General features: G+C 56.5%; 1 protein-coding gene across 1 annotated transcript; it reads left to right on the forward strand.

The window, feature by feature from the left end:
* The first annotated feature begins 9,334 nt into the window (after window positions 1–9,334).
* On the forward strand, window positions 9,335–27,449 carry LOC144810476 (glutathione S-transferase P 1-like). The gene is made up of 7 exons (XM_078673790.1): window positions 9,335–9,530; window positions 12,819–12,854; window positions 21,820–21,926; window positions 23,614–23,701; window positions 26,220–26,323; window positions 26,661–26,768; window positions 26,850–27,449. Exons 1-7 carry the CDS (start codon window positions 9,350–9,352, stop codon window positions 27,036–27,038), a joined length of 813 nt encoding a protein of 270 aa, XP_078529916.1. The 5' UTR covers window positions 9,335–9,349; the 3' UTR covers window positions 27,039–27,449.
* Window positions 27,450–27,512: the final 63 nt, after the last annotated feature.

Consider the following 27,512-nt stretch of genomic DNA (forward strand, 5'->3'; position numbering starts at 1 on the left):
GATGGGGTCCGACTCTCAGAGGCCCTCACCCGAGAGCAACACCAGGAGTGCCAAGTTCTCCTATCACAATTCGCCAGCCTGTTCTCCCTCACCCCAGGGGTCACTTCCTGGTGTACGCACGATGTGGACACGGGGGACAGCCCCCCTATCCGCCACCGGGCCTACCGCGTGCCAGATCGGGTACGGGCCTGCATCCAGGAGGAAGTAGCCAAAATGCTCACGCTCGGGGTCATCGAGCCCTCAGACAGCCCCTGGGCCAGCCCTGTAGTACTGGTCCCCAAAGCAGCTGCCCCCGGCACCACACCAGAACTCCGGTTCTGCGTCGACTACCGGGGCTTGAATGCGGTCACCAGGACAGACGCACATCCCATCCCCCGGGCAGATGAACTAATCGACCGCATGGGAGCTGCCCGCTACCTCAGTATCTTCGACCTGACGGCGGGCTACTGGCAAATCGGCCTCACACCCCGGGCACAAGAACGTTCTGCCTTTTCCACGCCCGATGGCCATTACCATTTCACAGTCATGCCCTTCGGCATGAAAAATGCCCCAGCAACATTCCAACGGCTCGTCAATCAGGTCCTGGCGGGGCTCGAAGGATTCAGCGCCGCCTACTTAGACGACATCGCTGTATACAGCAACCAGTGGTCCGAGCACCTCCACCACCTCCGAGCAGTACTGCACGCCCTTCAGCAAGCTGGCCTCACGATCAAGGCCAGCAAATGTCAAATTGGGCAAGGGTCTGTAACCTACCTCGGGCACCAGGTGGGAAGCGGCCTGGTGGCCCCTCTGCAGCTAAAAATTGCCGCCATCCAGTCCTGGCAGCCCCCCACTACCCAGACCGAGGTACGAGCCTTCCTGGGCCTCACGGGCTATTACCGAAGATTCGTGAAAGACTATGGTACTATCGTGAGGCCCCTCACAGAGCTCACGTCAAAAAATCAGCCCCAGAAAGTCAACTGGACCCCAGAGTGTCAAGCTGCATTTGAACAATTGAAAGCCGCCATGTGCTCCGCCCCTGTGCTCCAGGCCCCCGACTACAGCCGGGAGTTCATCGTCCAGACGGATGCCTCCGACCATGGCATTGGGGCAGTCCTGTCCCAAGTGAACACCGAAGGCCATGACCAGCCGGTGGCCTTCATCAGCCGGCGACTCCTACCACGGGAACAACGCTGGAGCACCATAGAGAGGGAGGCCTTCGCGGTGGTATGGGCCCTCAAGAAGCTCCGGCCCTACCTTTTTGGCACACCCTTTCGGGTACAGACCGACCACCGACCCCTGCAGTGGCTGATGCAGATGCGGGGGGAAAACCCGAAGTTACTACGCTGGTCCATCTCCCTACAAGGGATGGACTTCACAGTTGAACATCGGCCTGGGCCCGATCACGCCAACGCAGATGGCCTGTCCCGGTTCTTCCGCCTCGACGCGAAGAGTCCCCAAGAGAACGGGTAACTCTCCCCGCCTTCAGCTGGGGGGGACGCATGTTGGACAGGCCACATGAAGGGCCGCTCTCCCCCGGCCCAACCAGGCCCGAACCAGCCACGCAAGTACCACACACCACCATTGCACGTCCACCGTCCCCGCAGGGACCCCTACACTCGAACCTGTTGACCCCGTAGGCCGACCCACTACCGGCCTGCGCGCCCATCCTGGGCGCCATCTTGGACACTCCACCACGAGGCCGCCTGGCCCCCGATCGACCTCAACCCTGGGCCTGGCCAGGCCTCAGACATTCCGGCACCAACATCCACCCAGGAGGTGAGCGGGCTACTTGGTCAGTCAATGGGAGCAGGAGGTGTCGATGGCTCTCACCCGCCAAGTGCCGCTCGCCCATCGCCTCCCCGGACGCTGGCTCCACCCCCCTGCTGGGTGTCTGAACCCCCTCATCCCGGACCTCCCGACCTCCAAGTGCGAGGGTCCGGACATCAAAGCACACCAGCCCTATAACTGGGGCAGCTCCAGAGCAGGACGGGAGTTGTATCTTGGAGTCGAGAGACGCAAAGAAGAACTCATCCTTGACGGACTACTGGCGCTGCCGTAGCTCTGTCTTGTGCACCCTCGTCTTGCCTGCTGGCGCTGCCGCGGCTTTGGGAACCACCCTATCCTTCATCATCGTCGGGACCTGCTGGCGTAGCCGCGGACCGTTTGTAACCACCACCTTCATCGGGACCTGCTGGCTCTGCCGCGGACCGTCGTCTGCCTTATCCATCTCGGGACCTGCTGGCTCCGCCGCGGCCCGTTCATCTACACCACCGAGCTCGAGGATTGAGAGCTATTTTCCATCGTTGGTAACAAGACTGTCCCGCTACCCTTTTCCCAAACAGAGACCAGAATAGAGGGGACCCCTGAGTCCAGACCTCCTTGTACCATTCTACCGTACTTGAAGAATTGTCTATAAAGTATCGTTGAACTTTATCATTGTGTGGTGTCCGTCTGTGGGGGGGAAGTTACTTGTCTGTACGATTCACTGGAGACGGCTCTCCCCGGAGACCTCTCCCCGTATCCTCGGCCGACCCTCCCGGTCCGTCTAACAGAGCCCAACACTATACCACCTGTGCAAGCAGGCGTCAGAGCACTGGGCAGGATAACTGGCCCTGGCTGCGGACGGGCACAGACAGCATTGTCTTTGGCGCGCAAGCTGCGCATGTCCGCTGTGCACATCCGCTCCTCGTCGGCACCATATGGCGCTGAAATAGTCCGATGCGCCGGCACTAGCACAGTGTCTGTGCATGGGCTCAGCGCACAGTGTCCTTGCATTGGCTCAGTGCACAGTCTCCGTGCATGGGCTCAGTGCACAGTGTCTGTGCGTGGGCTCAGCGCACAGTCTCCGTGCATGGGCTCAGCACACAGTATCCTTGCATGGGCTCAGTGCACAGTCTCCGAGCCAGTTCACCCGCTTATTCAAACATCTAATAATAATACTTCGAGCAAAAAGGAAAGCTGCAGGAACTTCAAAAATATCTCAAACAGCTCCTTTACCCCGTGGGCACTTAATTTGCTTTCTCCTCAAGGGGAACGTGTCTCTGCAGCAGTCCTTCAGTTTGAAAATACTGGGACTGAGGCTCTAGATGAACTAGCTCCGAGCCGATTACACCACCGAGCCAGAAAAAGGCCCTCAGCCCCCTGGTTTTCGGAACATCTCAGACTCCTCAGACAAGAAGTGAGGAGGCGGGAGCGATTGTGGCACTCTGGTTGGGACCTAAAGGATAAGGAAGCCCATAAGACTCTGTTGAGGAAGTACAAGGCTGAAATCATAAAGGCCAAACAAGAGCATTTTACGGCCCTGACTACTTCTTTGACATCGCCTAAAGAGCTTTTTAGGGTAGTGGACTCCCTTATAACCCTCCAAACCCCAGATCCCATTGTAGCTTCCCAAGAGCTGTGCAATAATATTGTCTCTTTTTTCCAGTCCAAAATAGTAGACATCTATTCAGCCTTAGAGCTACAAAGATCTCTAATCAGCTGGCCTCCTGCTTTGGGGATTTTGGACCATGCCCCTGCAGAAATACCCCCTGTACAAACTCTAGATTCTTTTCCCCCTCTCTCTCTAGAGAATCTGGATATCCTCCTCAATAAAACTAAATCTGGCTCACCCCTGGATATATGCCCCCTCAGGATTCTCAAACAGTGCAGAGATACTCTCCTGCCCCCGTTGGTTGATGTAATGAATAGAGCCATGAGGGATGGCCTTTTCCCCACCCAATGGAAAAATGCGGTGGTAAAACCTCTACTTAAAAAGGTCTCTTTGGATCCTGCGATTTTAAAAGAAATTTGGCCCATATCACTGCTCCCAGCTCCAGCAAAGATGCTGGAAGCACATCTTAATAAACATCTTGCCGCATTTGTAGAGAGTTCGGGCTGTCTTGATTCATCCCAACATGGTTTCAGGAGGGAACACAGCACCGAGTCGGCCCTCACCATAGTGTTGGATAATATCCGCACCTGTGTCGACGGGGGCCAGACCACCCTCCTGATCCTTTTGGATCTGACGGCGGCCTTTGATACCCTCTCTCCCTCAGTGTTAACAGCTCGGCTGAGGGAGGTTGGGGTTCAAGGCTTAGCCTTAGATCTACTCACTTCTTTCCTCAGTCATCGAGTGCAAAGAGTGAAGTTGGGGGAATATCTATCTCCATCCCTGCCTGTGCAATGTGGGGTCCCCCAGGGGTCGGCGCTTAGTCCGACCCTATTTAACATCTATGTGACCCCACTTGCCAGACTTATAAGATCTTATGGGATGGAGATAGTATCTTATGCGGATGACACCCAAATCCTTGTCTCTCTCTCCCAATCAGGTGCCCCGACTGCCTCCAACTTTAGATCTTGCATGGAGGCAGTCGGACAATGGATGATTTACAATTCATTGAAACTGAATGGAGAGAAGACAGAGGTGATGGTGTTTGGTGGGAAAGAGGATGTATGGTCATCTTCTTGGTGGCCAGACTCATTAGGAGCCTGCCCCACCCCTACGTCCTCCGCGAAAAATCTTGGGGTCATGATTGATCCCGCCCTCAACCTAGGTAAACAGGTCAGTAGAACTATCTCTACCTGCTGGGGTATTATCCACATTCTAAAGAGGATAAGGCATTACCTGTCACTGCAGGCAAGGAAACAACTTGCAGTTGCCCTCATGGGCTCTCGACTGGACTACTGCAATGCGCTGTATGCTGGACTGAATGAAAGTCTACTGCAGCGCTTGCAGGTAGTCCAGAACGCTGCCGCCAGGTTTGTGCTGGATCTCCCCAAACGTGCCTCAGCGACAGCGGCTAGAAAGCTGCTGCACTGGCTCCCTGTTGAGGATCGTATCCGTTTCAAGACCCTTTGTATGACCTATAGGGCCCTTGCCAAAAATAGTTCCACTGGTGTAGGATCTATCCTGTCCCGCTATACTCCCCCCAGGGACTTGCGCTCCTCCAGTAGACTTCTCCTGACAGTCCCTCGCACTAGAAGAGCCAAATGGGGTGGCAGGGCTTTTTCCACCTTGGCGCCCAAGTGGTGGAATGCCCTTCCACTGGACCTAAGATCACTAGCCACTCTTCAGGCATTCAGAAGTGCTCTGAAGACACATTTCTTTGTGCAGGCCTATCTATAATGGTGTCAGGCTAATACATTTTTGATATGTTTTGTTAGGCGCCTTGATGCCTTTGGGTTATTGTTTGCGCGTTATAAATTTTATTCAATCAATCAATCAATCAATCCGTGCATGGGCTCAGTGCACAGTCTGTGCATGGGCTCAGCGCACAGTCTCCGTGCATGGGCTCAGAGCACAGTCTCCTTGCATGGGCTCAGTGCACAGTCTCCATGCATGAGCTCAGTGCACAGTCTCCGTGCATGGGCTCGGTGCACAGTCCCCGTGCATGGGCTCAGTGCACAGTCCCCGTGCATGGGCTCGGTGCACAGTCTCCGTGCATGGGCTCAGCGCACATATCCGTGCATGGGCTCAGCACACAGTCTCCGTGCATGGGCTCAGCGCACAGTCTCCGTGCATGGGCTCAGCGCACAGTCTCCGTGCATGGGCTCAGCGCACAGTCCCCGTGCATGGGTTCAGTGCACAGTCCCCGTGCATGGGCTCAGTGCACAGTCTCTGTGCATGGGCTCGGTGCACAGTCTCCGTGCATGGGCTCAGTGCACATATCCGTGCATGGGCTCAGTGCACAGTCCCCGTGCATGGGCTCAGTGCACAGTCTCTGTGCATGGGCTCGGTGCACAGTCTCCATGCATGGGCTCAGTGCACATATCCGTGCATGGGCTCAGCGCACAGTCCCCGTGCATGGGCTCAGTGCACAGTCCCCGTGCATGGGCTCAGTGCACAGTCTCTGTGCATGGGCTCGGTGCACAGTCTCCGTGCATGGGCTCAGTGCACATATCCGTGCATGGGCTCAGTGCACAGTCCCCGTGCATGGGCTCAGTGCACAGTCTCTGTGCATGGGCTCGGTGCACAGTCTCCGTGCATGGGCTCAGTGCACATATCCGTGCATGGGCTCAGCACACAGTCCCAGTGCATGGGCTCAGCGCACAGTCTCCGTGCATGGGCTCAGCACACAGTCTCCGTGCATGGGCTCAGCGCACAGTCTCGGTGCATGGGCTCAGCACACAGTCTCCGTGCATGGGCTCAAAGCACAGTCAGGGTATGGCCACAGAGCACAGTTTGTATGCACCGTCAGAGCCCAGTCTCAGTGCACAGGCCAGGTAAAAAGTCAGTCATAGAGCAGAGCCTGTGCGTACCAGCACAGTGTCCGTGCATGGGCTCAGTGCACAGAGCATCGTCTGCCAGCATGGTCACAGATCATAGTGTTTGTGCATGATTGGGAGGGATGTCTGACATGTAGGCCCAAGGGCAGGGTGCATTGTAAGTGTAAGGTAGGACATGCCCTGGTGTGTGTGGCGTGTCCTAATAGTGAATTACAGCCAACTTCGTTTTTCAATATTGCAAGGCTACCAGTTCCCAATAGGATAGAATGGGAGGGATCTTTCTAACATCTTATATACATAACTGGCCCAAGGAATTAGATAAGAAAAGAAAATGTAGTATGCCTGAACTCAGAATCTAAAGATTCATCTTTTGGTGATGGTGATTTTTACATTCTGCGTTTGAAAATACCACTTTTAGAAAGTAGGTATTTTCTTGCTCAGTCATCCCGTGTGCCTCTGCTGGAATGTGGATTGCCTGTCTGGGTTTTGGATGACAGAAGGCTGGGGGGGTGGAAGGGCTCCAGATAGTCTAGGTAGGTCAGGAAAGGGCTGAATAGACCTGGGCTACGATGGGGAAAGGGGGAGGAGATTTCCTTGCACCTCAAAGGGCCTGGTCTGCCTCTGACAATGCCATCTCCACCTCCTGCCAGGAATTCACACCAGAGAAGGCCCAACTGGTTCTGGCCGGGCACAGACACCCTCTGCCTGGAAGATCAAAGGATGTTTGGGCATAAATACTGGGTCCCAGACCCTTGAACTTTAGAAGTGTCTGGATCAAGAAGGCTGCCAAGAAGAAGAGCTGGAGAAGCTGTGAGGAGGACCTATCACGTTGCTGAGTGCTTTGCTGGGCTGACCTGCAGCGGCTGCTTCTGTCTTGGGCAGTGAAAGGCCCGGACTGGACTTTCTGCAACCTAATTTGCGATTCTCTCTAATGGCTTGAGGTAGAGCTTTCCCCCTGTTCACGCAGTCTCAGCTAAGACTTCAAGCTCTTCTGCCTGCACCACCGGGGACTGTGTGTTTTGTGCTGCATCAGAAGAACAGCAACTCGACGAAGTCTACGATGCCGAATACGACTCTTTGTCCAGAAGGCACCGCAGAGGGCACCGCCGCAATGCTGCAACGCAACCTTGTTCTCACCGCGGACGCCTGTTGATGCCGCCACCGAGCCGCTGTTTGCACCGCAACCTGTGGGCACCGCACTCCGCACCGCCGCGCTTCACGCCAAAGACTTGGCACCGCAGAGAGCACCGCCAAAACGCCGCACCATGACCTTGGTCTCACCGACGACTCCTGCTGACACCGACACGAGCCGCTGCTCGCACCGCGGCCTGGGGGCACCGCACGCCGCACTGCTTACCTTTGCACAGCAGCCCCCAATGCCTTCCGACACCAGCGCTCCTGATTCCATCAGAGAGGAGCTCGACCTGCAACGCGGGTCACTTCAAGGGCCTCATCACCCTGCATTTCTCACAGGTCCTGTTTGCGGGTCTTCCCGACACTGTAGTTGGCCCGCGACCCCGGGACCAGCCAGAACTGTTGGATTTGTTGTTCACGACGCCATGGTAGCCCTGACGGAGTTACCGACACCGAGGAACTTCGTTTTACACTTAATGTGGTAACTACAGACTTTTTTTCATATAGTACTGTGGATTTTTGTAGTGTTTGGTCTTGTTTTAATTATATAAAAATACATAAAAATATTGGATATTTTTCTAAACTGGTGTGGTGTCCGTTTCAAGTGCATACACTGTAGTACTGTGGGTTCTGTGCACATGCTTTACACGCTGCCTCTAAGATAAGCCTGACAGCTCGTGCCAAGCTACCAAGGGGGTGAGCAGGGGTTATTTCAGGAGTGTAACTCTCTTATCCTGACGAGAGTGGAGATTTTTGCCTGGCTTTGGTTCGTGCCCTAGCCTAACAGAAATCCCATTTCTAACATGCACAGTCTGGGCACGGCCACAGTGCACAGTTTGCATGCACCGTCAGAGCACAGTCTCCGTGCATGAGCTCAGTGCACAGTCTACGTGCATGAGCTCAGTGCACAGTCTCTGTGCATGGGCTCAGTGCACAGTCTCCGTGCATGGGCTCAGTGCACTGTCTGCATACACTAGCACAGTGTCCGTGCATGGGCTCAGTACACAGACGCCATGCATGGGCTCAGTGCACAGTCTCCGTGCATGGGCTCAGTGCACAGTCTACATGCACTAGCACAGTCTCCGTGCGTGGGCTCAGTGCACAGTCTCCGTGCATGGGCTCAGTGCACAGTCTACATGCACTAGCACAGTCTCCGTGCGTGGGCTCAGTGCACAGGTCTCCATGCATGGACTCAGTGCATGTTCTCCGTGCATGTGCTCAGTGCGCAGTCTCCGTGCATGGGTTCAGTGCACAGTCTCCGTGCGTGGGCTCAGTGCACAGTCTCCGTGCATGGGCTCAGTGCACAGTCTCCGTGCATGAGCTCAGTGCACAGTCTCCGTGCATGGACTCAGTGCACAGTCTCCGTACATGAGCTCAGTGCAAAGTCTCCGTGCATGGACTCAGTGCACAGTCTCCGTGCATGGACTCAGTGCACAGTCTCCGTGCATGAGCTCAGTGCACAGTCTCCGTGCATGGACTCAGTGCACAGTCTCTGTACATGAGCTCAGTGCGCAGTCTCCGTGCATGGGTTCAGTGCACAGTCTCCGTGCGTGGGCTCAGTGCACAGTCTCCGTGCATGGGCTCAGTGCACAGTCTCCGTGCATGAGCTCAGTGCACAGTCTCCGTACATGAGCTGAGTGCAAAGTCTCCGTGCATGGACTCAGTGCACAGTCTCTGTGCATGGGCTCAGTGCACAGTCTCCGTGCATGGGCTCAGTGCACAGTCTCCGTGCATGGGCTCAGTGCACGGACCAGGTGAACGGTCAGTCACAGAGCAGAGTCTGCGTGCACTGTCAGTGCACAGCCTGTAACTCAAGGCGGAGTCCAGTCCGTCGTCTGATGCCCAGGGCTGGGGCACTGCCCACAGGTGCATGGGGGGGGGGGGGCACACGACACGTCATGTATAACATTGGGTCAGTGTACAGCCCGGGTGGCACGCTCGGCGCTCTGCGTGCACAGTGTCAGTGCACAGCCGGGGTGCACACGTGGCCCCTCTCCCTTTAAGGAGGGGGGGGGCGTTGCTTGGAATGACTCAGCACTGGTCATGTGACCCCCTGAGGCTTATAAAAGGAAACCCCGTAGCATGTTACCGGCTCCTCTGGTCTTCTCCGTGTCCAGTCCACAGGTGCAGCCGCAGAAGTGTCCGCCCCAGCCCCGCCGGCCTCAGCAGCAGTCTCAGCAGCAGCCTAGAGACGCCCAGGAGCAACAGTGAGTCTGCGGCCGCACCAGGATCGGGTCCCCCTGTTGACGAGTAGTTGTCCCTTTCTTCATGTCCGTCCCTCCTCGAAGTTCAGGGGCACCCCCAGTCTCCCCGGGAGGGGGTTGGAGTGGGGCAGATAACCCGGTGACCTCTGAGAGCCCCCAGTACGGGGGGGGGGGTGTTAACCAACTTGACCGATGAGCTCTCATCTCGGGGTGTCGGACCCCTCACCTTTATTCCACCCTCTCCAGGGTTGGCGCTACATTCGCCTCTGTAATGTGGATTCAAATGACCCTTCGACCCCCCCCCCCCCCCCAGTGCCTATAAACGGGCCTCGAGCTGCAGCTCCGGCCCCTCGGCCAGTGCCTGCCGGACCCGGTCAGACCCCAACCAGCGCTTTAATGCTCAGGGAATGTATGTATGCGCTGCATGGAAGGACAGCCATGCAATGTAGCGCCCCTCCGCGGGGGTGCAGCAACCCTGGCCCCGTGCCCCCCGCCCCCCTCCCTTTCAGCGCTGCAAGGTCTGTGCGCTGCTGTCTCCTGGTATTCGTACTTTCTTTGCCAGGCCTGTTGTCTTTGCCAATGCTCCTTTGTGCCCCCCTGTCCTGTTGTCTTTGCCAATGCTCCTTTGTGCCCCCCTCGGCCTGTTGTCTTTGCCAATGCTCCTTTGAGCCCCCCCCGCCTGTTGTCTTTGCCAATGCTCCTTTGAGCCCCCCCCCGCCTGTTGTCTTTGCCAATGCTCCTTTGAGCCCCCCCCCGCCTGTTGTCTTTGCCAATGCTCCTTCGAGCCCCCCCCCCGCCTGTTGTCTTTGCCAATGCTCCTTCGAGCCCCCCCCCCGCCTGTTGTCTTTGCCAATGCTCCTTTGAGCCCCCCCCCCGCCTGTTGTCTTTGCCAATGCTCCTTTGAGCCCCCCCGCCCGTTGTCTTTGCCAATGCTCCTTTGAGCCCCCCCGCCTGTTGTCTTTGCCAATGCTCCTTTGTGCCCCCCTCGGCCTGTTGTCTTTGCCAATGCTCCTTTGTGCCCTCTCCCCCGGCCTGTTGTCTTTGCCAATGCTCCTTTGTGCCCTCTCCCCCGGCCTGTTGTCTTTGCCAATGCTCCTTTGTGCCCTCTCCCCCGGCCTGTTGTCTTTGCCAATGCTCCCTTTGTGCCCCCCTGTCCTGTTGTCTTTGCCAATGCTCCTTTGTGCCCCCCTCGGCCTGTTGTCTTTGCCAATGCTCCTTTGTGCCCTCTCCCCCGGCCTGTTGTCTTTGCCAATGCTCCTTTGTGCCCTCTCCCCCGGCCTGTTGTCTTTGCCAATGCTCCTTTGTGCCCCCGTCCTGTTGTCTTTGCCAATGCTCCTTTGTGCCTCCCCGTCCTGTTGTCTTTGCCAATGCTCCTTTGTGCCTCCCCGTCCTGTTGTCTTTGCCAATGCTCCTTTGTGCCTCCCCGTCCTGTTGTCTTTGCCAATGCTCCTTTGTGCCTCCCCGTCCTGTTGTCTTTGCCAATGCTCCTTTGTGCCTCCCCGTCCTGTTGTCTTTGCCAATGCTCCTTTGTGCCTCCCCTGTCCTGTTGTCTTTGCCAATGCTCCTTTGTGCCCCCCCCCCCCCATCGGCCTGTTGTCTTTGCCAATGCTCCTTTGTGCCCTCTCCCCCGGCCTGTTGTCTTTGCCAATGCTCCTTTGTGCCCCCCTGTCCTGTTGTCTTTGCCAATGCTCCTTTGTGCCCCCCTCGGCCTGTTGTCTTTGCCAATGCTCCTTTGTGCCCTCTCCCCCGGCCTGTTGTCTTTGCAATGCTCCTTTGTGCCCCCCCGTCCTGTTGTCTTTGCCAATGCTCCTTTGTGCCTCCCCGTCCTGTTGTCTTTGCCAATGCTCCTTTGTGCCTCCCCGTCCTGTTGTCTTTGCCAATGCTCCTTTGTGCCTCCCCGTCCTGTTGTCTTTGCCAATGCTCCTTTGTGCCTCCCCGTCCTGTTGTCTTTGCCAATGCTCCTTTGTGCCTCCCCTGTCCTGTTGTCTTTGCCAATGCTCCTTTGTGCCCCCCCCCAGCCTGTTGTCTTTGCCAATGCTCCTTTGTGCCCCCCCCCCAGCCTGTTGTCTTTGCCAATGCTCCTTTGTGCCTCCCCGTCCTGTTGTCTTTGCCAATGCTCCTTTGTGCCTCCCCGTCCTGTTGTCTTTGCCAATGCTCCTTTGTGCCGCCCCCCGTCCTGTTGTCTTTGCCAATGCTCCTTTGTGCCGCCCCCCGTCCTGTTGTCTTTGCCAATGCTCCTTTGTGCCTCCCCTGTCCTGTTGTCTTTGCCAATGCTCCTTTGTGCCCCCCCCCAGCCTGTTGTCTTTGCCAATGCTCCTTTGTGCCCTCTCCCCCGGCCTGTTGTCTTTGCCAATGCTCCTTTGTGCCCCCCCGTCCTGTTGTCTTTGCCAATGCTCCTTTGTGCCTCCCCGTCCTGTTGTCTTTGCCAATGCTCCTTTGTGCCTCCCCGTCCTGTTGTCTTTGCCAATGCTCCTTTGTGCCTCCCCGTCCTGTTGTCTTTGCCAATGCTCCTTTGTGCCTCCCCGTCCTGTTGTCTTTGCCAATGCTCCTTTGTGCCTCCCCTGTCCTGTTGTCTTTGCCAATGCTCCTTTGTGCCCCCCCCCAGCCTGTTGTCTTTGCCAATGCTCCTTTGTGCCCCCCCCCAGCCTGTTGTCTTTGCCAATGCTCCTTTGTGCCTCCCCGTCCTGTTGTCTTTGCCAATGCTCCTTTGTGCCTCCCCGTCCTGTTGTCTTTGCCAATGCTCCTTTGTGCCTCCCCGTCCTGTTGTCTTTGCCAATGCTCCTTTGTGCCGCCCCCCGTCCTGTTGTCTTTGCCAATGCTCCTTTGTGCCTCCCCTGTCCTGTTGTCTTTGCCAATGCTCCTTTGTGCCCCCCCCCCAGCCTGTTGTCTTTGCCAATGCTCCTTTGTGCCCTCTCCCCCGGCCTGTTGTCTTTGCCAATGCTCCTTTGTGCCCCCCCGTCCTGTTGTCTTTGCCAATGCTCCTTTGTGCCTCCCCGTCCTGTTGTCTTTGCCAATGCTCCTTTGTGCCTCCCCGTCCTGTTGTCTTTGCCAATGCTCCTTTGTGCCTCCCCGTCCTGTTGTCTTTGCCAATGCTCCTTTGTGCCTCCCCGTCCTGTTGTCTTTGCCAATGCTCCTTTGTGCCTCCCCTGTCCTGTTGTCTTTGCCAATGCTCCTTTGTGCCCCCCCCCCCAGCCTGTTGTCTTTGCCAATGCTCCTTTGTGCCCCCCCCCCCCATCGGCCTGTTGTCTTTGCCAATGCTCCTTTGTGACTCTCTCTCTCCTTCTCTTCCAGTGCACAGCTACAGCTTCATCTACTTCAACGTGCGAGGTGAGTGCAGCGCCTCGAGGCCCGTCGAGGGGCCCCTGGGAGGGGAGGGCAGCGCCTCGAGGCCCGTCGAGGGGCCCCTGGGAGGGCAGGGGGGGCCCTGGGGGAGGGTGTAGGGGGGGGGGTGGACTCCAGCTGGGCCTCTTTTTTAAATGTATTCATTTATTTTATGCGTTTTATAAAGCGCCGACTTTACGTGACGTAGGCAGTGGTATCGAAAGCAAACAAAGTGTAAGAGGAGCAAAGAGTGAGTTACAAGAGAAGTGACGTGAGCAGGTTACAAGAGGGCACCAGACATGGGGTTGAGGGGGGCAGCACAGGGTGGGGGGGGCAGCACCGGGAGGAGGGGGGGGGCAGCACAGGGTGGAAGGGGGGGGTGGGGCAGCACAGGGTGGAAGGGGGGGGGCAGCACAGGGTGGAAGGGGGGGGGCAGCACAGGGTGGAAGGGGGGGGCAGCACAGGGTGGAAGGGGGGGGGCAGCACAGGGTGGAAGGGGGGGGGCAGCACAGGGTGGAAGGGGGGGGGCAGCACCGGGTGGAAGGGGGGGGGGGCAGCACCCGGTGGAAGGGGGGGGCAGCACCCGGTGGAAGGGGGGGGCAGCACCGGGGGGAAGGGGGGGGGCAGCACCGGGGGGAAGGGGGGGGCAGCACAGGGTGGAAGGGGGGGGGCAGCACAGGGTGGAAGGGGGGGGGAGCACAGGGTGGAAGGGGGGGGGCAGCACAGGGTGGAAGGGGGGGGGGCAGCACCGGGTGGAAGGGGGGGGGGCAGCACCGGGTGGAAGGGGGGGGGCAGCACCGGGTGGAAGGGCAGCACAGGGTGGGGGGGCAGCACCGCGTGTTCTCGCTCCACTGAGTCCTTTTCTTGGAAACCACGCACTCGGGAGTATGACGTCAGAGCGCGCGTGTCTGGACGCAGCTCCCGCCGCCTCTAGGCGCCTCCTGCCCCGGGGCCTGTGCAGCTCGTGCCGCTGCTCACAAGCGCCTCAGACTCGAGGCGCCTCGCAGCCCACCGGGGCTTGAAGTGGAAGCTTTTATATCCAAGCCAGAGTTGCAGCGTGTATATTTTATGCAATGAACAAGCGCTGGCAAAGCCAATAGTCCTGCTGACTTGTATCCTGAATCTGGGGGCAAGGATGTACAGCAAAATACAAGTCGGCCTCACGTCTGCTGTCTTGTTTTCGTCTGTCAGATTCCTTCTGACAGTGGTGAGTTTTTGGATACCGAGGCAGTAGCCTCATTACTCCACAATCATTTTGAATTTTTTAGTCGCTGTTTAGATTGTCTTATTGATGTGTGACGCTTTGTCACAGTTGAGGTTGCATCACATGGTCATCTCAGTGATGGGCCGCGGGTAGCGGTCGATTGAGTATGCAGAATTGTCAGCATGTTTCCTCAGGGGGTCTTGTCTTTGTCCATCAAGTTCCTTCTGATAGTGTTGAGTTTTGGTTGCTTGCCGAGGCTGTCATGCCATCTGGCAGCGGTGGGTTTTGTGTACCTGCCGGCGTTTGCCTTCAAGCAGTGCTGAGTTTTTGGATGCTGCGTTTCTGTTTCAGTTTCGCAAGGTTAGCGCTTCAATGGGACGCGGGTAGCGGTCAAATGGGTTCGTAGAGATGTCTGCGAGTTTCCTGATCAGTGGGTTTTCTTTTTGATCTAATCCTGTGTAGAATTTCCTGTTGAGTTTGAGGAGATGGTCGTCCAGCATCTCAATCCCTAAGTCTCTGTGGAGGTCTGCTGTTCGTGTGAACATAGGTGCACCTGCTGCAATCCGTAAGGCCTTGTTCTGTACTTTCTGTAGGTCCATCCGAAGCTGTGGGCGGCAGCACTGTGCTCAGCACAGATTTGTAGCTTAAATGTTTTAAGCCACGCCCCTTTGTTACATTGACCACGCCCCTTATGGAGACCCCATTTTTTTCACTCCACTTGAAGCCCTGACCCCGCCCCTTCAGCAGGCTTGTATTTTTTGCGAGTCTGACTCTGGTGCCGACCTCCGGGGGGGGGGAGGGAGGGGGGGGTCACGCCCCTTCATGGACGTGGGCGGTCTAAAGCAGCTGGATATCATCTGTTCACAGGCGTTTCCGCTCGTTTCCCCTGTTGTATGAGGGGGGCCCAGCTGCCAGCCAGGAGGGGGCGGGGCACCTGTTGGTGGGGGGGGGTGACTCCTTTGAGGGTGCCCCTGGTGTCCTGTGTCTTTTCCGGGGTCTGGTTCTTGGGAAGCAGAAGCCCCTCCCTGGGGACCTGTGGGTGGCCCTAGCGACTACATCCAGGGTTAGGAGGTGGCCCGGGGCCCGAGAAGAGGGGCCCCTGACCCGTGGATGACACGGGGGGGGGGGGGGGGACAGTAGATTCAAGGGTCCACTCCTCCTCTTCAGACCACTTCTGCTATCTGCCCCTGGTTCTCGCCCTCAGGGCTTTAAATGGGCCGGTGCTCACCGGTACGGAGTCCCGGCACTTCCGTGTTTTTTGGCCGGCAGTACCGGCACTTCTCTGTAGACAGTGAGTACCGGTTCCCTGTTGGACGGCAGGCTCAGGTGATGCTCCTCCAGGGCAGGGCGGGGCTCCGACCAGCTTTGCACGTGCATAAGGTGTGGCGTAGCCGTCCTTTGCAGAGTTGCTGCTGGAGAGTCCAGCTTGTCCCACTGAGCCCTCCAGCACTAATCGCGGCACTTACCTGATCACAGAGACTGCCCCGGGCAGTGGCTTTACAGCCCTGCCCTTGGGCAGTGAGTACCGGAAAGAGAAAACATAGAAGGAATGTAAAGAAGTGAGGCCACAGGTTACGTTAGTGACACTTTTTCAGATCAAAATGACCATATTTGTTAAGTTCTGATTTCATAAATGGGGTCAGAAATGGTATTTTAGCACAAATTTGTGTGTATTTTAAATATATCTATATCCTCCTGTTTTGCTGTTATGGCTGGCTTCTAAGGAGCTGGTGGTACTCATGTAAAAGCGCCATCACTGCGCTTTTTTTAGGTCTCGGGCCTAGCGTACACTGCGCAGCAGTGTCGCGCAGCGAGAGTCCTTTTCCTGGGGTTTTGAAAATGGACCTAGGAATTCCACACAGCTCGTGCGTGTTTCCTAGGTCCATTTTCATTGACCTTTGCGTGCACTTTCAAAACCGAACACGCAATAAGCCATGGGCGGTCGCGTAGCTCTGCCCAAGGCCTATTGGTGTCTGTTACGCGCACCAAAGCCCATAGGTCTTGAATAATCTCGTCCGTCAGGGCCACGATAATGGAAGACATATGCTCGCAGTGCCACGTGCACCGCTTGCGGAGGCGCGCACCACTCGCAAGTTTTTTTTTTTTTTTTTTTTTCTGCTTGCACAGTGACCGCAAGCAACCAGGAGGGCCCGGCTCTGAAAACAAAACTACAGCGTTGAGTTCCATTTCTCGGGAAAGAAACGTGTGCAGAGGCAGGAGGGGTCGGTGACTCAGTCCCATGGGGCCGGGCATCAGCTGAGGCTGCAACCCCCTCTCTGAGGCTGGAATCCAGAATCCCAACATCTGTGACTCATTTACAGTAGGAAGATGTTTGTTGGCTAAAGGTGGAGTTCGGTCTCCGCTGGTAACCACCTGTGGGCTCCTGTCAGCAGGCTGTTAGCAGCATGCACCCGGGTTACCATACTTGCTGGTGTAGTGGCCCCTCTAATGCAGTTTTCCTTAGTGATTGCATGAAACGGGACATTAGAAGTTCTTTTTCTCTGCTGCCCCTTGTTGAGCCGTTACACACTTAACAAAACACGGGGGCTGTGTTCGTGTAAACATCTGTGGAACTGCTGCACATAACAACGTGTAGCCGTTTCTTCACAGAAAACATTAAGAATGTATGTTATGTGGATCGCACGTGCGCGAAGGCTCTGATCTAAACTCGGTGACGTTGTTTTTCCATGTGCAAATGCGTGCTGTCGGATCAATGGCGTCATAGACATGTTTAAAATGAGCTGCCATTATGCGCGGCGGCCGGCTCTGCGCGGCGTGGAGATGATATTTGAGTAAGTGGTCATGGGTCAGCTAATGCATGCCGCGGCGTTCGTGAGCGAGGGGCTGTGGCTTTAAGTAATCACTGGCTGCCTGTGCCAGCAGCAGCAGGAGCTGCAGTACCTGCCTCTGCCGGGAGGGAGGGCTCGCCCTACAAGGAGTACGGTAATCTGCAGCGTCAGCGCTGACAGCATGAGATGGGGCTCCCAGAGGCGCTCGTGTGAACGTGGCCAGAGCCGGTTCTGGCGCTGCCACCACCTGTGCACCCCGGGGCTCACGCAGAGGGCACTGGAGCCTGAACATGGGCTCGGGGGTCACGCAGAGGGCACTGGAGCCTGAACATGGGCTGCTCCAGCAGCAAGATGTGCCTGCGCCCCAGGGGTCACGCAGAGGGCACTGGAGCCTGAACATGGGCTGCTCCAGCAGCAAGATGTGCCTGCGTCTCTGGTCACGCAGAGGGCACTGGAGCGTGAACATGGGCTGCTCCAGCAGCAAGATGTGCCTGCGCCCCGGGGGTCACGCAGAGGGCACTGGAGCCTGAACATGGGCTGCTCCAGGAGCAAGGTGTGCCTGCGCCCCGGGGGTCACGCAGAGGGCACTGGAGCCTGAACATGGGCTGCTCCAGCAGCAAGATGTGCCTGCGTCTCTGGTCACGCAGAGGGCACTGGAGCCTGAACATGGGCTGCTCCAGCAGCAAGATGTGCCTGCGCCCCGGGGGTCACGCAGAGGGCACTGGAGCCTGAACATGGACTGCTCCAGCAGCAAGATGTGCCTGCGCCCCGGGGGTCACGCAGAGGGCACTGGAGCCTGAACATGGGCTGCTCCAGCAGCAAGATGTGCCTGCGCCCCGGGGGTCACGCAGAGGGCACTGGAGCCTGAACATGGGCTGCTCCAGCAGCAAGATGTGCCTGCGCCCTGGGGGTCACGCAGAGGGCACTGCAAGATGTGCCTGCGCCCCGGGGGTCACGCAGAGGGCACTGGAGCCTGAACATGGGCTGCTCCAGCAGCAAGATGTGCCTGCGCCCCGGGGGTCACGCAGAGGGCACCGGAGCCTGAACATGGGCTGCTCCAGCAGCAAGATGTGCCTGCGTCCCGGGGTCACGCAGAGGGCACTGGAGCCTGAACATGGGCTGCTCCAGCAGCAAGATGTGCCTGCGCCCCGGGGGTCACGCAGAGGGCACTGGAGCCTGAACATGGGCTGCTCCAGCAGCAAGATGTGCCTGCGCCCCGGGGGTCACGCAGAGGGCACTGGAGCCTGAACATGGGGTGCTCCAGCAGCAAGATGTGCCTGCGCCCCGGGGGTCACGCAGAGGGCACCGGAGCCTGAACATGGGCTGCTCCAGCAGCAAGATGTGCCTGCGCCCCGGGGGTCACGCAGAGGGCACTGGAGCCTGGACATGGGCTGCTCCAGGAGCAAGATATGCCTGCGTCTCTGGTCACGCAGAGGGCACTGGAGCCTGAACATGGGCTGCTCCAGCAGCAAGATGTGCCTGCGCCCCGGGGGTCACGCAGAGGGCACTGGAGCCTGGACATGGGCTGCTCCAGCAGCAAGATGTGCCTGCGTCTCTGGTCACGCAGAGGGCGCCGGAGCCTGAACATGGGCTGCTCCAGCAGCAAGATGTGCCTGCGTCCCGGGGTCACGCAGAGGGCACTGGAGCCTGAACATGGGCTGCTCCAGCAGCAAGATGTGCCTGCGCCCCGGGGGTCACGCAGAGGGCACCGGAGCCTGAACATGGGCTGCTCCAGCAGCAAGATGTGCCTGCGCCCCGGGGGTCACGCAGAGGGCACTGGAGCCTGAACATGGGCTGCTCCAGCAGCAAGATGTGCCTGCGCCCTGGGGGTCACGCAGAGGGCACTGGAGCCTGAACATGGGCTGCTCCAGGAGCAAGATGTGCCTGCGTCTCTGGTCACGCAGAGGGCACTGGAGCCTCCTGAACATGGGCTGCTCCAGCAGCAAGATGTGCCTGCGCCCCGGGGGTCACGCAAAGGGCACTGGAGCCTGAACATGGGCTGCTCCAGCAGCAAGATGTGCCTGCGCCCGGGGGTCACGCAGAGGGCACTGGAGCCTGAACATGGGCTGCTCCAGCAGCAAGATGTGCCTGCGCCCCGGGGGTCACGCAGAGGGCACTGGAGCCTCCTGAACATGGGCTGCTCCAGCAGCAAGATGTGCCTGCGTCTCTGGTCACGCAGAGGGCGCCGGAGCCTGAACATGGGCTGCTCCAGCAGCAAGATGTGCCTGCGCCCCGGGGGTCACACAGAGGTCACTGGAGCCTGAACATGGGCTGCTCCAGCAGCAAGATGTGCCTGCGTCCCGGGGGTCACGCAGAGGGCACTGGAGCCTGGACATGGGCTGCTCCAGCAGCAAGATGTGCCTGCGTCTCTGGTCACGCAGAGGGCACTGGAGCCTGGACATGGGCTGCTCCAGCAGCAAGATGTGCCTGCGCCCCGGGGGTCACGCAAAGGGCACTGGAGCCTGAACATGGGCTGCTCCAGCAGCAAGATGTGCCTGCGTCCCGGGGGTCACGCAGAGGGCACCGGAGCCTGAACATGGGCTGCTCCAGCAGCAAGATGTGCCTGCGCCCTGGGGGTCACGCAGAGGGCACTGGAGCCTGAACATGGGCTGCTCCAGCAGCAAGATGTGCCTGCGCCCCGGGGGTCACGCAGAGGGCACTGGAGCCTGGACATGGGCTGCTCCAGCAGCAAGATGTGCCTGCGCCCCGGGGGTCACGCAGAGGGCACCGGAGCCTGAACATGGGCTGCTCCAGCAGCAAGATGTGCCTGCGTCTCTGGTCACACAGAGGGCACTGGAGCCTGAACATGGGCTGCTCCAGCAGCAAGATGTGCCTGCGCCCCGGGGGTCACGCAGAGGGCACCGGAGCCTGAATATGGGCTGCTCCAGCAGCAAGATGTGCCTGAAGTCCCGTGTGCGGCTACCAAGGTAACTGGGGAGAGTTTGGAGTCCGTCCACTTGCTGCAGCTGGGTGCATGCTGAACATCTGGCAGCTCCGGAGTCTGCAGTTCCGCGCACGCTGCATGTTGTGGGATCAGTGCCCAGCCCCGGCATCTGTAAGGATCGGTGCAGGATACTGCACCTTAGGGTGCCGCGGCTCCTACTCCGATGTGTGCACTGCTGGCTGGATGCGTCTCTGTGGCGTCTGTTTGTATTCTGTGTGTGACAGTTTGCAGGTCAGAGGTGGCACACGTGTGCCACCTCTGACCTGCAAACATGGCGAACCATTGGGTTGCATCCGGCCGAGCACTCGCTAAAGGGGTCCGAGGGAACTCTCTACAGCGAGACTGCTGCCGTTTCCACTTCCTGGATTCCCGCCCTTGCATCAGTCTGTCTCTATAGGGTGCACGTTTAGGTTAACCTGTGGAGAGGCTCAAGTTTCTTGACGGAACTTGAGCAAACCTCGCATGCTGCTGACACCTGTATAGCGCCCAGAATGCAGTGGCATAGTAAGGGTGGCATCGACCCTCTCATGCAACAAAATAAACTACTCCCTTGCCACAGTGTTTATAATAAAGTACTGCCACACTTTTGACCAGAAGAATCCTCACACCTCTGGGTCCCCCTGCGCCCGTTGCATTATTGATGGGTACTTCAGTTCCCTGACATACAGCGCACAGACCACCATGTGTGTAATTACACGCAATAAAATCTGATGTGTGTCTGTGAATGTAGGTCATACATTCACACGATTGTGTGGGAGCTACACACACATGTGGGTATTTACATTAACTGTATCTTCCAATCCGTGGCAGTGTTTCACACCCTCTCACACAACTAAACTTGGCACAGCTTAGCATGGCACAGCACAGCTTGGCATGGCACAGCACAGCTTGGCATGGCACAGCACAGCTTGGCATGGCACAGCTTGGCATGGCACAGCACAGCTTGGCATGGCACAGCACAGCTTGGCATGGCACAGCACAGCTTGGCATGGCACAGCACAGCTTGGCATGGCACAGCACAGCTTGGCATGGCACAGCACAGCTTGGCATGGCACAGCACAGCTTGGCATGGCACAGCACAGCTTGGCATGGCACAGCACAGCTTGGCATGGCACAATACAACAAAGCTTAGCATAGCAAAACAGCTTTTCTTTGTTCCTCAACATCTCAAAGTTTAATTGTTAAAAAAAAGGGCCAATACAATAAGTTTTTGCAACCTTTCATGATCCGACATAAAACGTCATATTTCTTTTAAACTGTCTCTTCTTCAGCAGCCAAATCTTTAGTCATTTTATTTTACCAGCATGTGGCTGTGTGCTTGTTTTTTCATTTTGTGTTAAACTGTTTTGTCGACAAATGCATTTCTCATGTGTGATGTGCTGCAACTGGTACAGAAGTCATTATGTCTGATCATATCTTCACGTAGCCCTGCCCCTAACCCCACCCACTTGCCACCCTGCCCCTAACCCCACCCACTTGCCACACCTCTAGCTCATTTTAATGAGTTCCTGCACTTATTTTTTTCCACTTAAAGTACTGCGCCCTCTCATGCCAACTCTTGCCCACTGAGTTCTTGCCCTCTTCTGGTGCCCGGTTTAAAGCGCGCACATGACCCCCGCCGGTGTCGGAGCGCTGTAGGAAAGCAAGCATAGAACACAAGGGACCAAATGAGGTATTTAATTAACAGGGGTAAACAAAGGGGGGGGGGGGGAACAATCTGGGTCAAAGGACGGGGGGGGATGTCAGACTGGATGGAGGTGGGGGGACACATTGGGCGTCTGCCAGACTGGAGGGGGGGACAATCGGGGTCAAGGGGCAGAGGGGGGGGGGGGGGGGTCAGCCAGTCTGGAGGGACCAGTGCAGCTTCAGAGGGTCCATAGAACGAGATAAGTGAACACGCGTGTAAAATTCAATATTAGCTGCCCCGGGTTCTTGCCCCCCCTCATGCCAGTTCTTGCCCTTGCTTGCTGCCCCTTGGGTCATTCCCCCCCCATGGCTTATTGCCCCTCTAATGCCCCCTCTTGCCCTCTCCAGGTCGTGCGGAGGCGGCCCGCATGCTGCTGGCAGACCAGGGGCAGGACTGGAAGGAGGACGTCGTGACCTTTGACCTCTGGACCCAAGGAGACCTCAAAAAGAAATGCGTAAGTCTGACTGAACCCGGGGTTCAGGGGTGCGGCAGTGCAAGTTGGGCTGGCAGTCGGTATCTGAGGCGAGGGTGATTGGAAGGCGCCTGGAGGGGGCTCCAAGGCGCTGGGACGCGCTTCGAGGCGCTGAGCCGGTGCCTTGTGGGACTTGGGTCGGCCAGTGGACCGGGGAGTGAGGGGGGGCGAGGGTACCCTGGAGCAACCCAATCCCATTTGGGGCCAGTTTGAATTCACTGCCCTGAGCACAGGCGGGGCCCCACACGGGCCTTGTGCCAGTCGAGGACCACAGCTGGCGCCGCCACACCTGGTTCAGCCCCCAAGTGGGGTTGCAGGGGCAGCTCTAGGCTCATAGCATCCCTGGGCAGGGAGCGTAGGTAGGGGGCCCCGGAAGAGGGGGTCCAGGCGGGACGGAGCGCCCGGAGCTCAGGAAGGTGGAACAGAGCCAGGGGCTGCCAAATCCCAGCCAGGGGCCGCCACGCAAATATGTATCCATCCTCAGAGGATTATTATATTAAGGATATATATTGGCGTGGTGGCCCCTGGGGTTTGGCGGCCCTGTGCAGGTGCACAGCTTGCACATGCTTAAGGCCGCCCCTGGGGGTAGCAAGAGAACCCCAGCATGGGTGGGGCCCCTGGGCCTCAGCTTGGGGGGTGGGGGCCCCTGGGCCTCAGCTTGGGGGGGTGGGGTCCCCTGGGCCTCAGCTTGAGTGGGGGCCCCTGGGCCTCAGCTCGTCTTCAGTCTTCCTTCTGGGCGTGGCTTCCAAAGCTCCCAGGGTGCTGTGGGGCACTGCGAGGCGCTAGAGGTTTAAAGCACTCAGTGTCCTAAGATGTTCACATCTGGATCCCAAGAGCCCCCCCTTGGCACATTCAACCCCTCCCCGGAAGACTCTGGCGGAAGTGGCCCTCGGATGCTTGCTTCCGGTCCAGGAGGACCCGGCCTGGCCATCCAGGCTGGACTGTCGCAGGGGGCACAGGGTCAAGACTGATTTCCTTATGACTGGGTTCATACTAGGGTGGAGAGCGAAAAATGGTGGATTCAACCCAATCTGACTGGGGGCGAATGATTGATTTGCTCAGCATTCCGTGAGACCCTGGGGTGCATTATATGGTGGGGGCTCACATGTGATATTTACAAACCCCTTTAAGACCCTTAGTTTTCATTGGTCAAACCCTCACCCTGAAGTCATGGGGTCTGAGCCAAGGCTCAGGAACAAGTGGAAGAAATCCACAAGACCTCAAAGAAACCAGCACCTGTGTGTGCCTGCTCAGGGCTTAGTGGACTAATGTCCCCTGTAGGGGCCTGTCACCCCATGGTCACAGGTTCAAATCCCAGCAGGTCCACCCAGCCTTTTATCCTTCTGAGGTCGATAAAATGAATACCATTGAGCTGGGTAACCTCTTACTCTGCTCCAAGACACCCTGGGATGAATTTGGGCTTTGCAAATGCACCTGATGTTATAAGAAACAGACTATTTTCTGACACCAGATTAAAAAAATCCACCAGAGGGTTCAGAAGATGTAGAGAGACGGTGGTGTCCCTGGAAGTCTCAGAGCAGGACAGAGTGAAGGAGAGGACCAGGGGAAGGGGGTCAGTGTTCCTAGTGGAGGGAGCGTGGGTAGGTAACATTCAAGTGGACTGTGTGGGCGCTTTTTCCATTTCACCCCCTGTCCTTGCCCCCCACAGGTGTTTGGGCAGCTGCCGGGCTTTAAAGATGGAGACTTTGAGCTGTACCAGTCCAACGCCATCCTGCGATACCTGGCGCGGAACCACGGTGAGTGGGGGCTGGGAGAGGGGACACCTCACCTGGGGGGGGCTGGGAGAGGGGACACCTCACCTGGGGGGGGGGGGGGGGGGGGAGAGGGGACACCTAACCTGGGGGGGGGGGGGGAGAGGGGACACCTAACCTGGGGGGGGGGGGGGGCACAGGAAGTGTATTCGAAAGGCGGCTCCTTGCTAAGGATCACTGCTGTATGTTCTAGAGCCTGTGATTGTGCCAATCTGTTCTCTCCCTGTACCTACATATAACAAGCATTGGCATAGCCAATAGGGCTCGCCTTTGGGACCTTATTAGTTGTTGCACCAAGGATATTGTGCTGCATGACTAAACTTATAAGGTCCCAAAGGCGAGACCTATTGGCTATGCCAATGCTTGTTTTACATGGTTAGCCGACTACCCCTTAATGTTGTGATGTCTGGAAACCTGGTCTCTGGAGCAGAAGCCTGAAACGGGCACCTGTCTGAAGAGCACGCGCTCCCTCCTGCCTTTCTCTTCATCTTTACATTTCTAGAAAGAATAAAGTATTCAAGACTTGTGGAACTTTACAGCCGAACCTCTCCCAGGACCCCAGACTGAGGTCAAAGCCTCTCCCAGGACCCCAGACTGAGGTCAGAGCCTCTCCCGGGACCCCAGACTGAGGTCAGAGCCTCTCCCGGGACCCCAGACTGAGGTCAGAGCCTCTCCCGGGACCCCAGACTGAGGTCAGAGCCTCTCCCGGGACCCCAGACTGAGGTCAGAGCCTCTCCCGGGACCCCAGACTGAGGTCAGAGCCTCTCCCGGGACCCCAGACTGAGGTCAGAGCCTCTCCCGGGACCCCAGACTGAGTGTCAGCCTCTGAGGATGCTGTCCAGGAGCAGAGAAGTCCCAGGGAAGCGAGGGGGGGGGGGGGAGATAGCCGCAGAGGAGAAAGGGAAGAGGGACAAAGGATAATGAGCACAGAGGGGATTTAAGGGAGAGAGCAATGGAGTGAGAGGAAAGAGGAAGTGGGTTGATGGAGGTAACACTTGGTGCAGGGATGCACAGCGGAGGACGGGGCGTGCAGAGACAGCAGGGGAAGGGAGTGCGTGCACAGGAGAACAAGCATTGGCATAGCCAATAGGTCTCGCCTTTGTGACCTTATAAGGGTTTAGCCATGCAACAGTTAATTGTTGCACCAAGGATATTGTGCTGCATAACTAAGTACTTGTAAGGTCCCAAAAAACGAGACCTATTGACCTATAAGGATTCTGTTAGAGCTACGAGCCTGGTTTGGTGTCTTGGAGGGGCAGCCAATAAGCGCCTCGCATCATACCGCCTTCGTCCAATTGTAACAGAATCCTTCTGCTGCACTAGCAAAACGGCAGGAAAAGGCCCTGTTTGAATCGAGCGGGAGGGCGTAGGTGAAGCGGCCGACTCCATCCTCAGGACTCATGTCTGGTGGCGAGTGTGAAAAGAGCCTGTGAACATGCACGTAAGGTCCATGTCGGAGTGTGACATAATTATGGCCGTGCCTGAGGTGAACTGCAGACCATCGCTATCCGGCCAGAGCCGCATGAGGAATTAATTTGAAAGCTTATGGGATATCTATTGGCCATTTCCAGGCGGCATTTTACCGATACGATCTTCAAACCACAAGGCATCCCGTGGTAAATAGTCTTCAGGTCTCAATGTTTGCCCACATTGATACGGACAGACATCCATCTGCGTAACTTTTTGCCCAGATATATAATAACGATGACCTGTAACAGTCAATAACTTAATTCTAATATCATTGCAATTTCAATCGGCACAAAATCTCTTTACAGCTGGGGTTAGTCATCTAAACCCCGTCAGGATGTGAAATTTGAGACCTTTAAGAACCTTCCGCACTAATCTTTGTATCCATTATCTGGAAACCTGTTATGGCTTTTCCTGTTGAGCAAATTGCTATATACTGACTTTCAGTGAAATAGGTCTCCTGATGAAGGCAGTAATGCCGAAACGTGTGTAGCTTACATCTACTGCATTGCCTCCAACTCTACATCTACCGTATAGTTATTGTCCATTTTGGAAATGTGTTGCTAATATGATCATTTTATCTAAATTCTAGTTTTGTACATTGATTTTGTTAATGTCACTATATATGAATTAATATCAACTAAATAAAAAAAAGAGAAATGAAATTTGTAAAATAAATTATATTTCTATAGTAATCTGTGTATTATTGATCAGTTCATAGATCACAATAAGTGGTTACGTTTGTGCATTACACCTAGAATGTATAGTCATATGTTCACCCCTTCCATGCTGCCATCAGCCATTGGCCGACTGCAACGCTACCTCGCTGGTGCTGCCATCGGCCAATGGCCGACGCGGCCCGCCCGTTTTGCGAAGTGCCGCACTTCCGCAAAATCGTGGGCGCAGTAGAGGGGTTAATTTAACTTGCTATAGTCCTTTTCTTGAAGTTTCTTTTTACGTACGTATAGCTAGTTCATTGGTTATTTAGGGCCCCCTTCTTTCCAAAGTCTAACCCGCTCACACCCTGTTCCTCCAGATCTCTACGGAAAGGACAACCATGAAGCCGCCAACATGGACATGGTCTCTGATGGCGTGGAAGACCTGCGCATGAAGTACGCCAAGATGATCTACCAGAACTACGTGAGTGTCGCTACCACCTCTCCCGCCTGCGGTCTCCCTCCTTGGAGGGGGCACATCCGTCCACTTGGCTCCTGGGACTTGGCACTCGGCTCTTATAAAATGGCGCCTGGTCGTTAAGGTCCCTCAAGCCAACCCTGGTCCTTGGTAGTCTTCTTTCCCACCTGCTCTTGTATGTCTGATCAGATTGGGTTGTTGTGTTGTGGGATCTCGTTTCTTTGACATCACTCTGAGCCTCAATCGGAAGGAATGTTGGTTTGAAGATGTCGACTGCCATTCAACCCCAGTCTTTAAATGACCAGAAATCTTGATGACTGTCTGTTTTTTTCCCCCTCCCCAGGAGGATGGAAAGGCTCCGTACATTGAAAACCTGCCTAAAGATCTTCAACCCTTTGAGTGTCTCCTGTCCAAGAATCACAGTGGGAAAGGGTTCATTGTTGGAAACAAGGTAAGTGGCTCGTCTCTTGTGTTGTTTGACCTCCATCTCTTCCAGGGTCTTGCCTCTAACTCTGCCTTCTCTCTCCCTTAGATCTCGTACGCGGACTATGTTCTCCTGGACATCCTGCTCGCACACCTGGTGCTCGCTCCAGATTGCCTGAAGGACTTCCCTCTCCTCCACGCATATGTTGAGCGCCTCTCTGCACGACCCAACCTCAAAGCCTTCCTGGAGTCAGATGCCCGCAAGGCGCGCCCCATCAACGGGAATGGCAAACAGTGATCCCCAGTCAGAGATGATCACTGGTGGGGGGCTGGCCACCTCTAAAGATGGACTTCTACTGCCCACCTGCCCCTTGTACCCAACTAGAAGTAGTCTTTACTCCCAAGTGTTGGGTGGCAAAGCACCCTGTAGCCGCCTGCACCTAGGCAGAGGGCTCCTTCACCAGCACTGGTCTAACCCACTCAGGCTTCGGTTCTCTAGGGACTTGCATGGAGCTCTCCAGGGGTGAGCGTTTGTGTAGGTCTTTGGGAAGCAAAGTAGTTCAGCTCTTAGTAACTTTTGTAAACTAGGACAACTAATGGATAGTCTTAGCACCTTATCTCTTAAATGTCCATCTCTGAAGGACCAAATGTGAATCTTTGGGAAAATGTTTTTTGTACCATTGACGGTTAATAAATGCTCAAATGTGAATGTTTCTTGCTTCTTCTTGGAGGGGTGGGAGATGTAAGAATAGTGAATGGACACTACCACTAG

Source organism: Lissotriton helveticus, chromosome 1_1, assembly GCF_964261635.1.
Source record: "Lissotriton helveticus chromosome 1_1, aLisHel1.1, whole genome shotgun sequence".
In the NCBI taxonomy this organism is placed as follows: domain Eukaryota; kingdom Metazoa; phylum Chordata; class Amphibia; order Caudata; family Salamandridae; genus Lissotriton; species Lissotriton helveticus.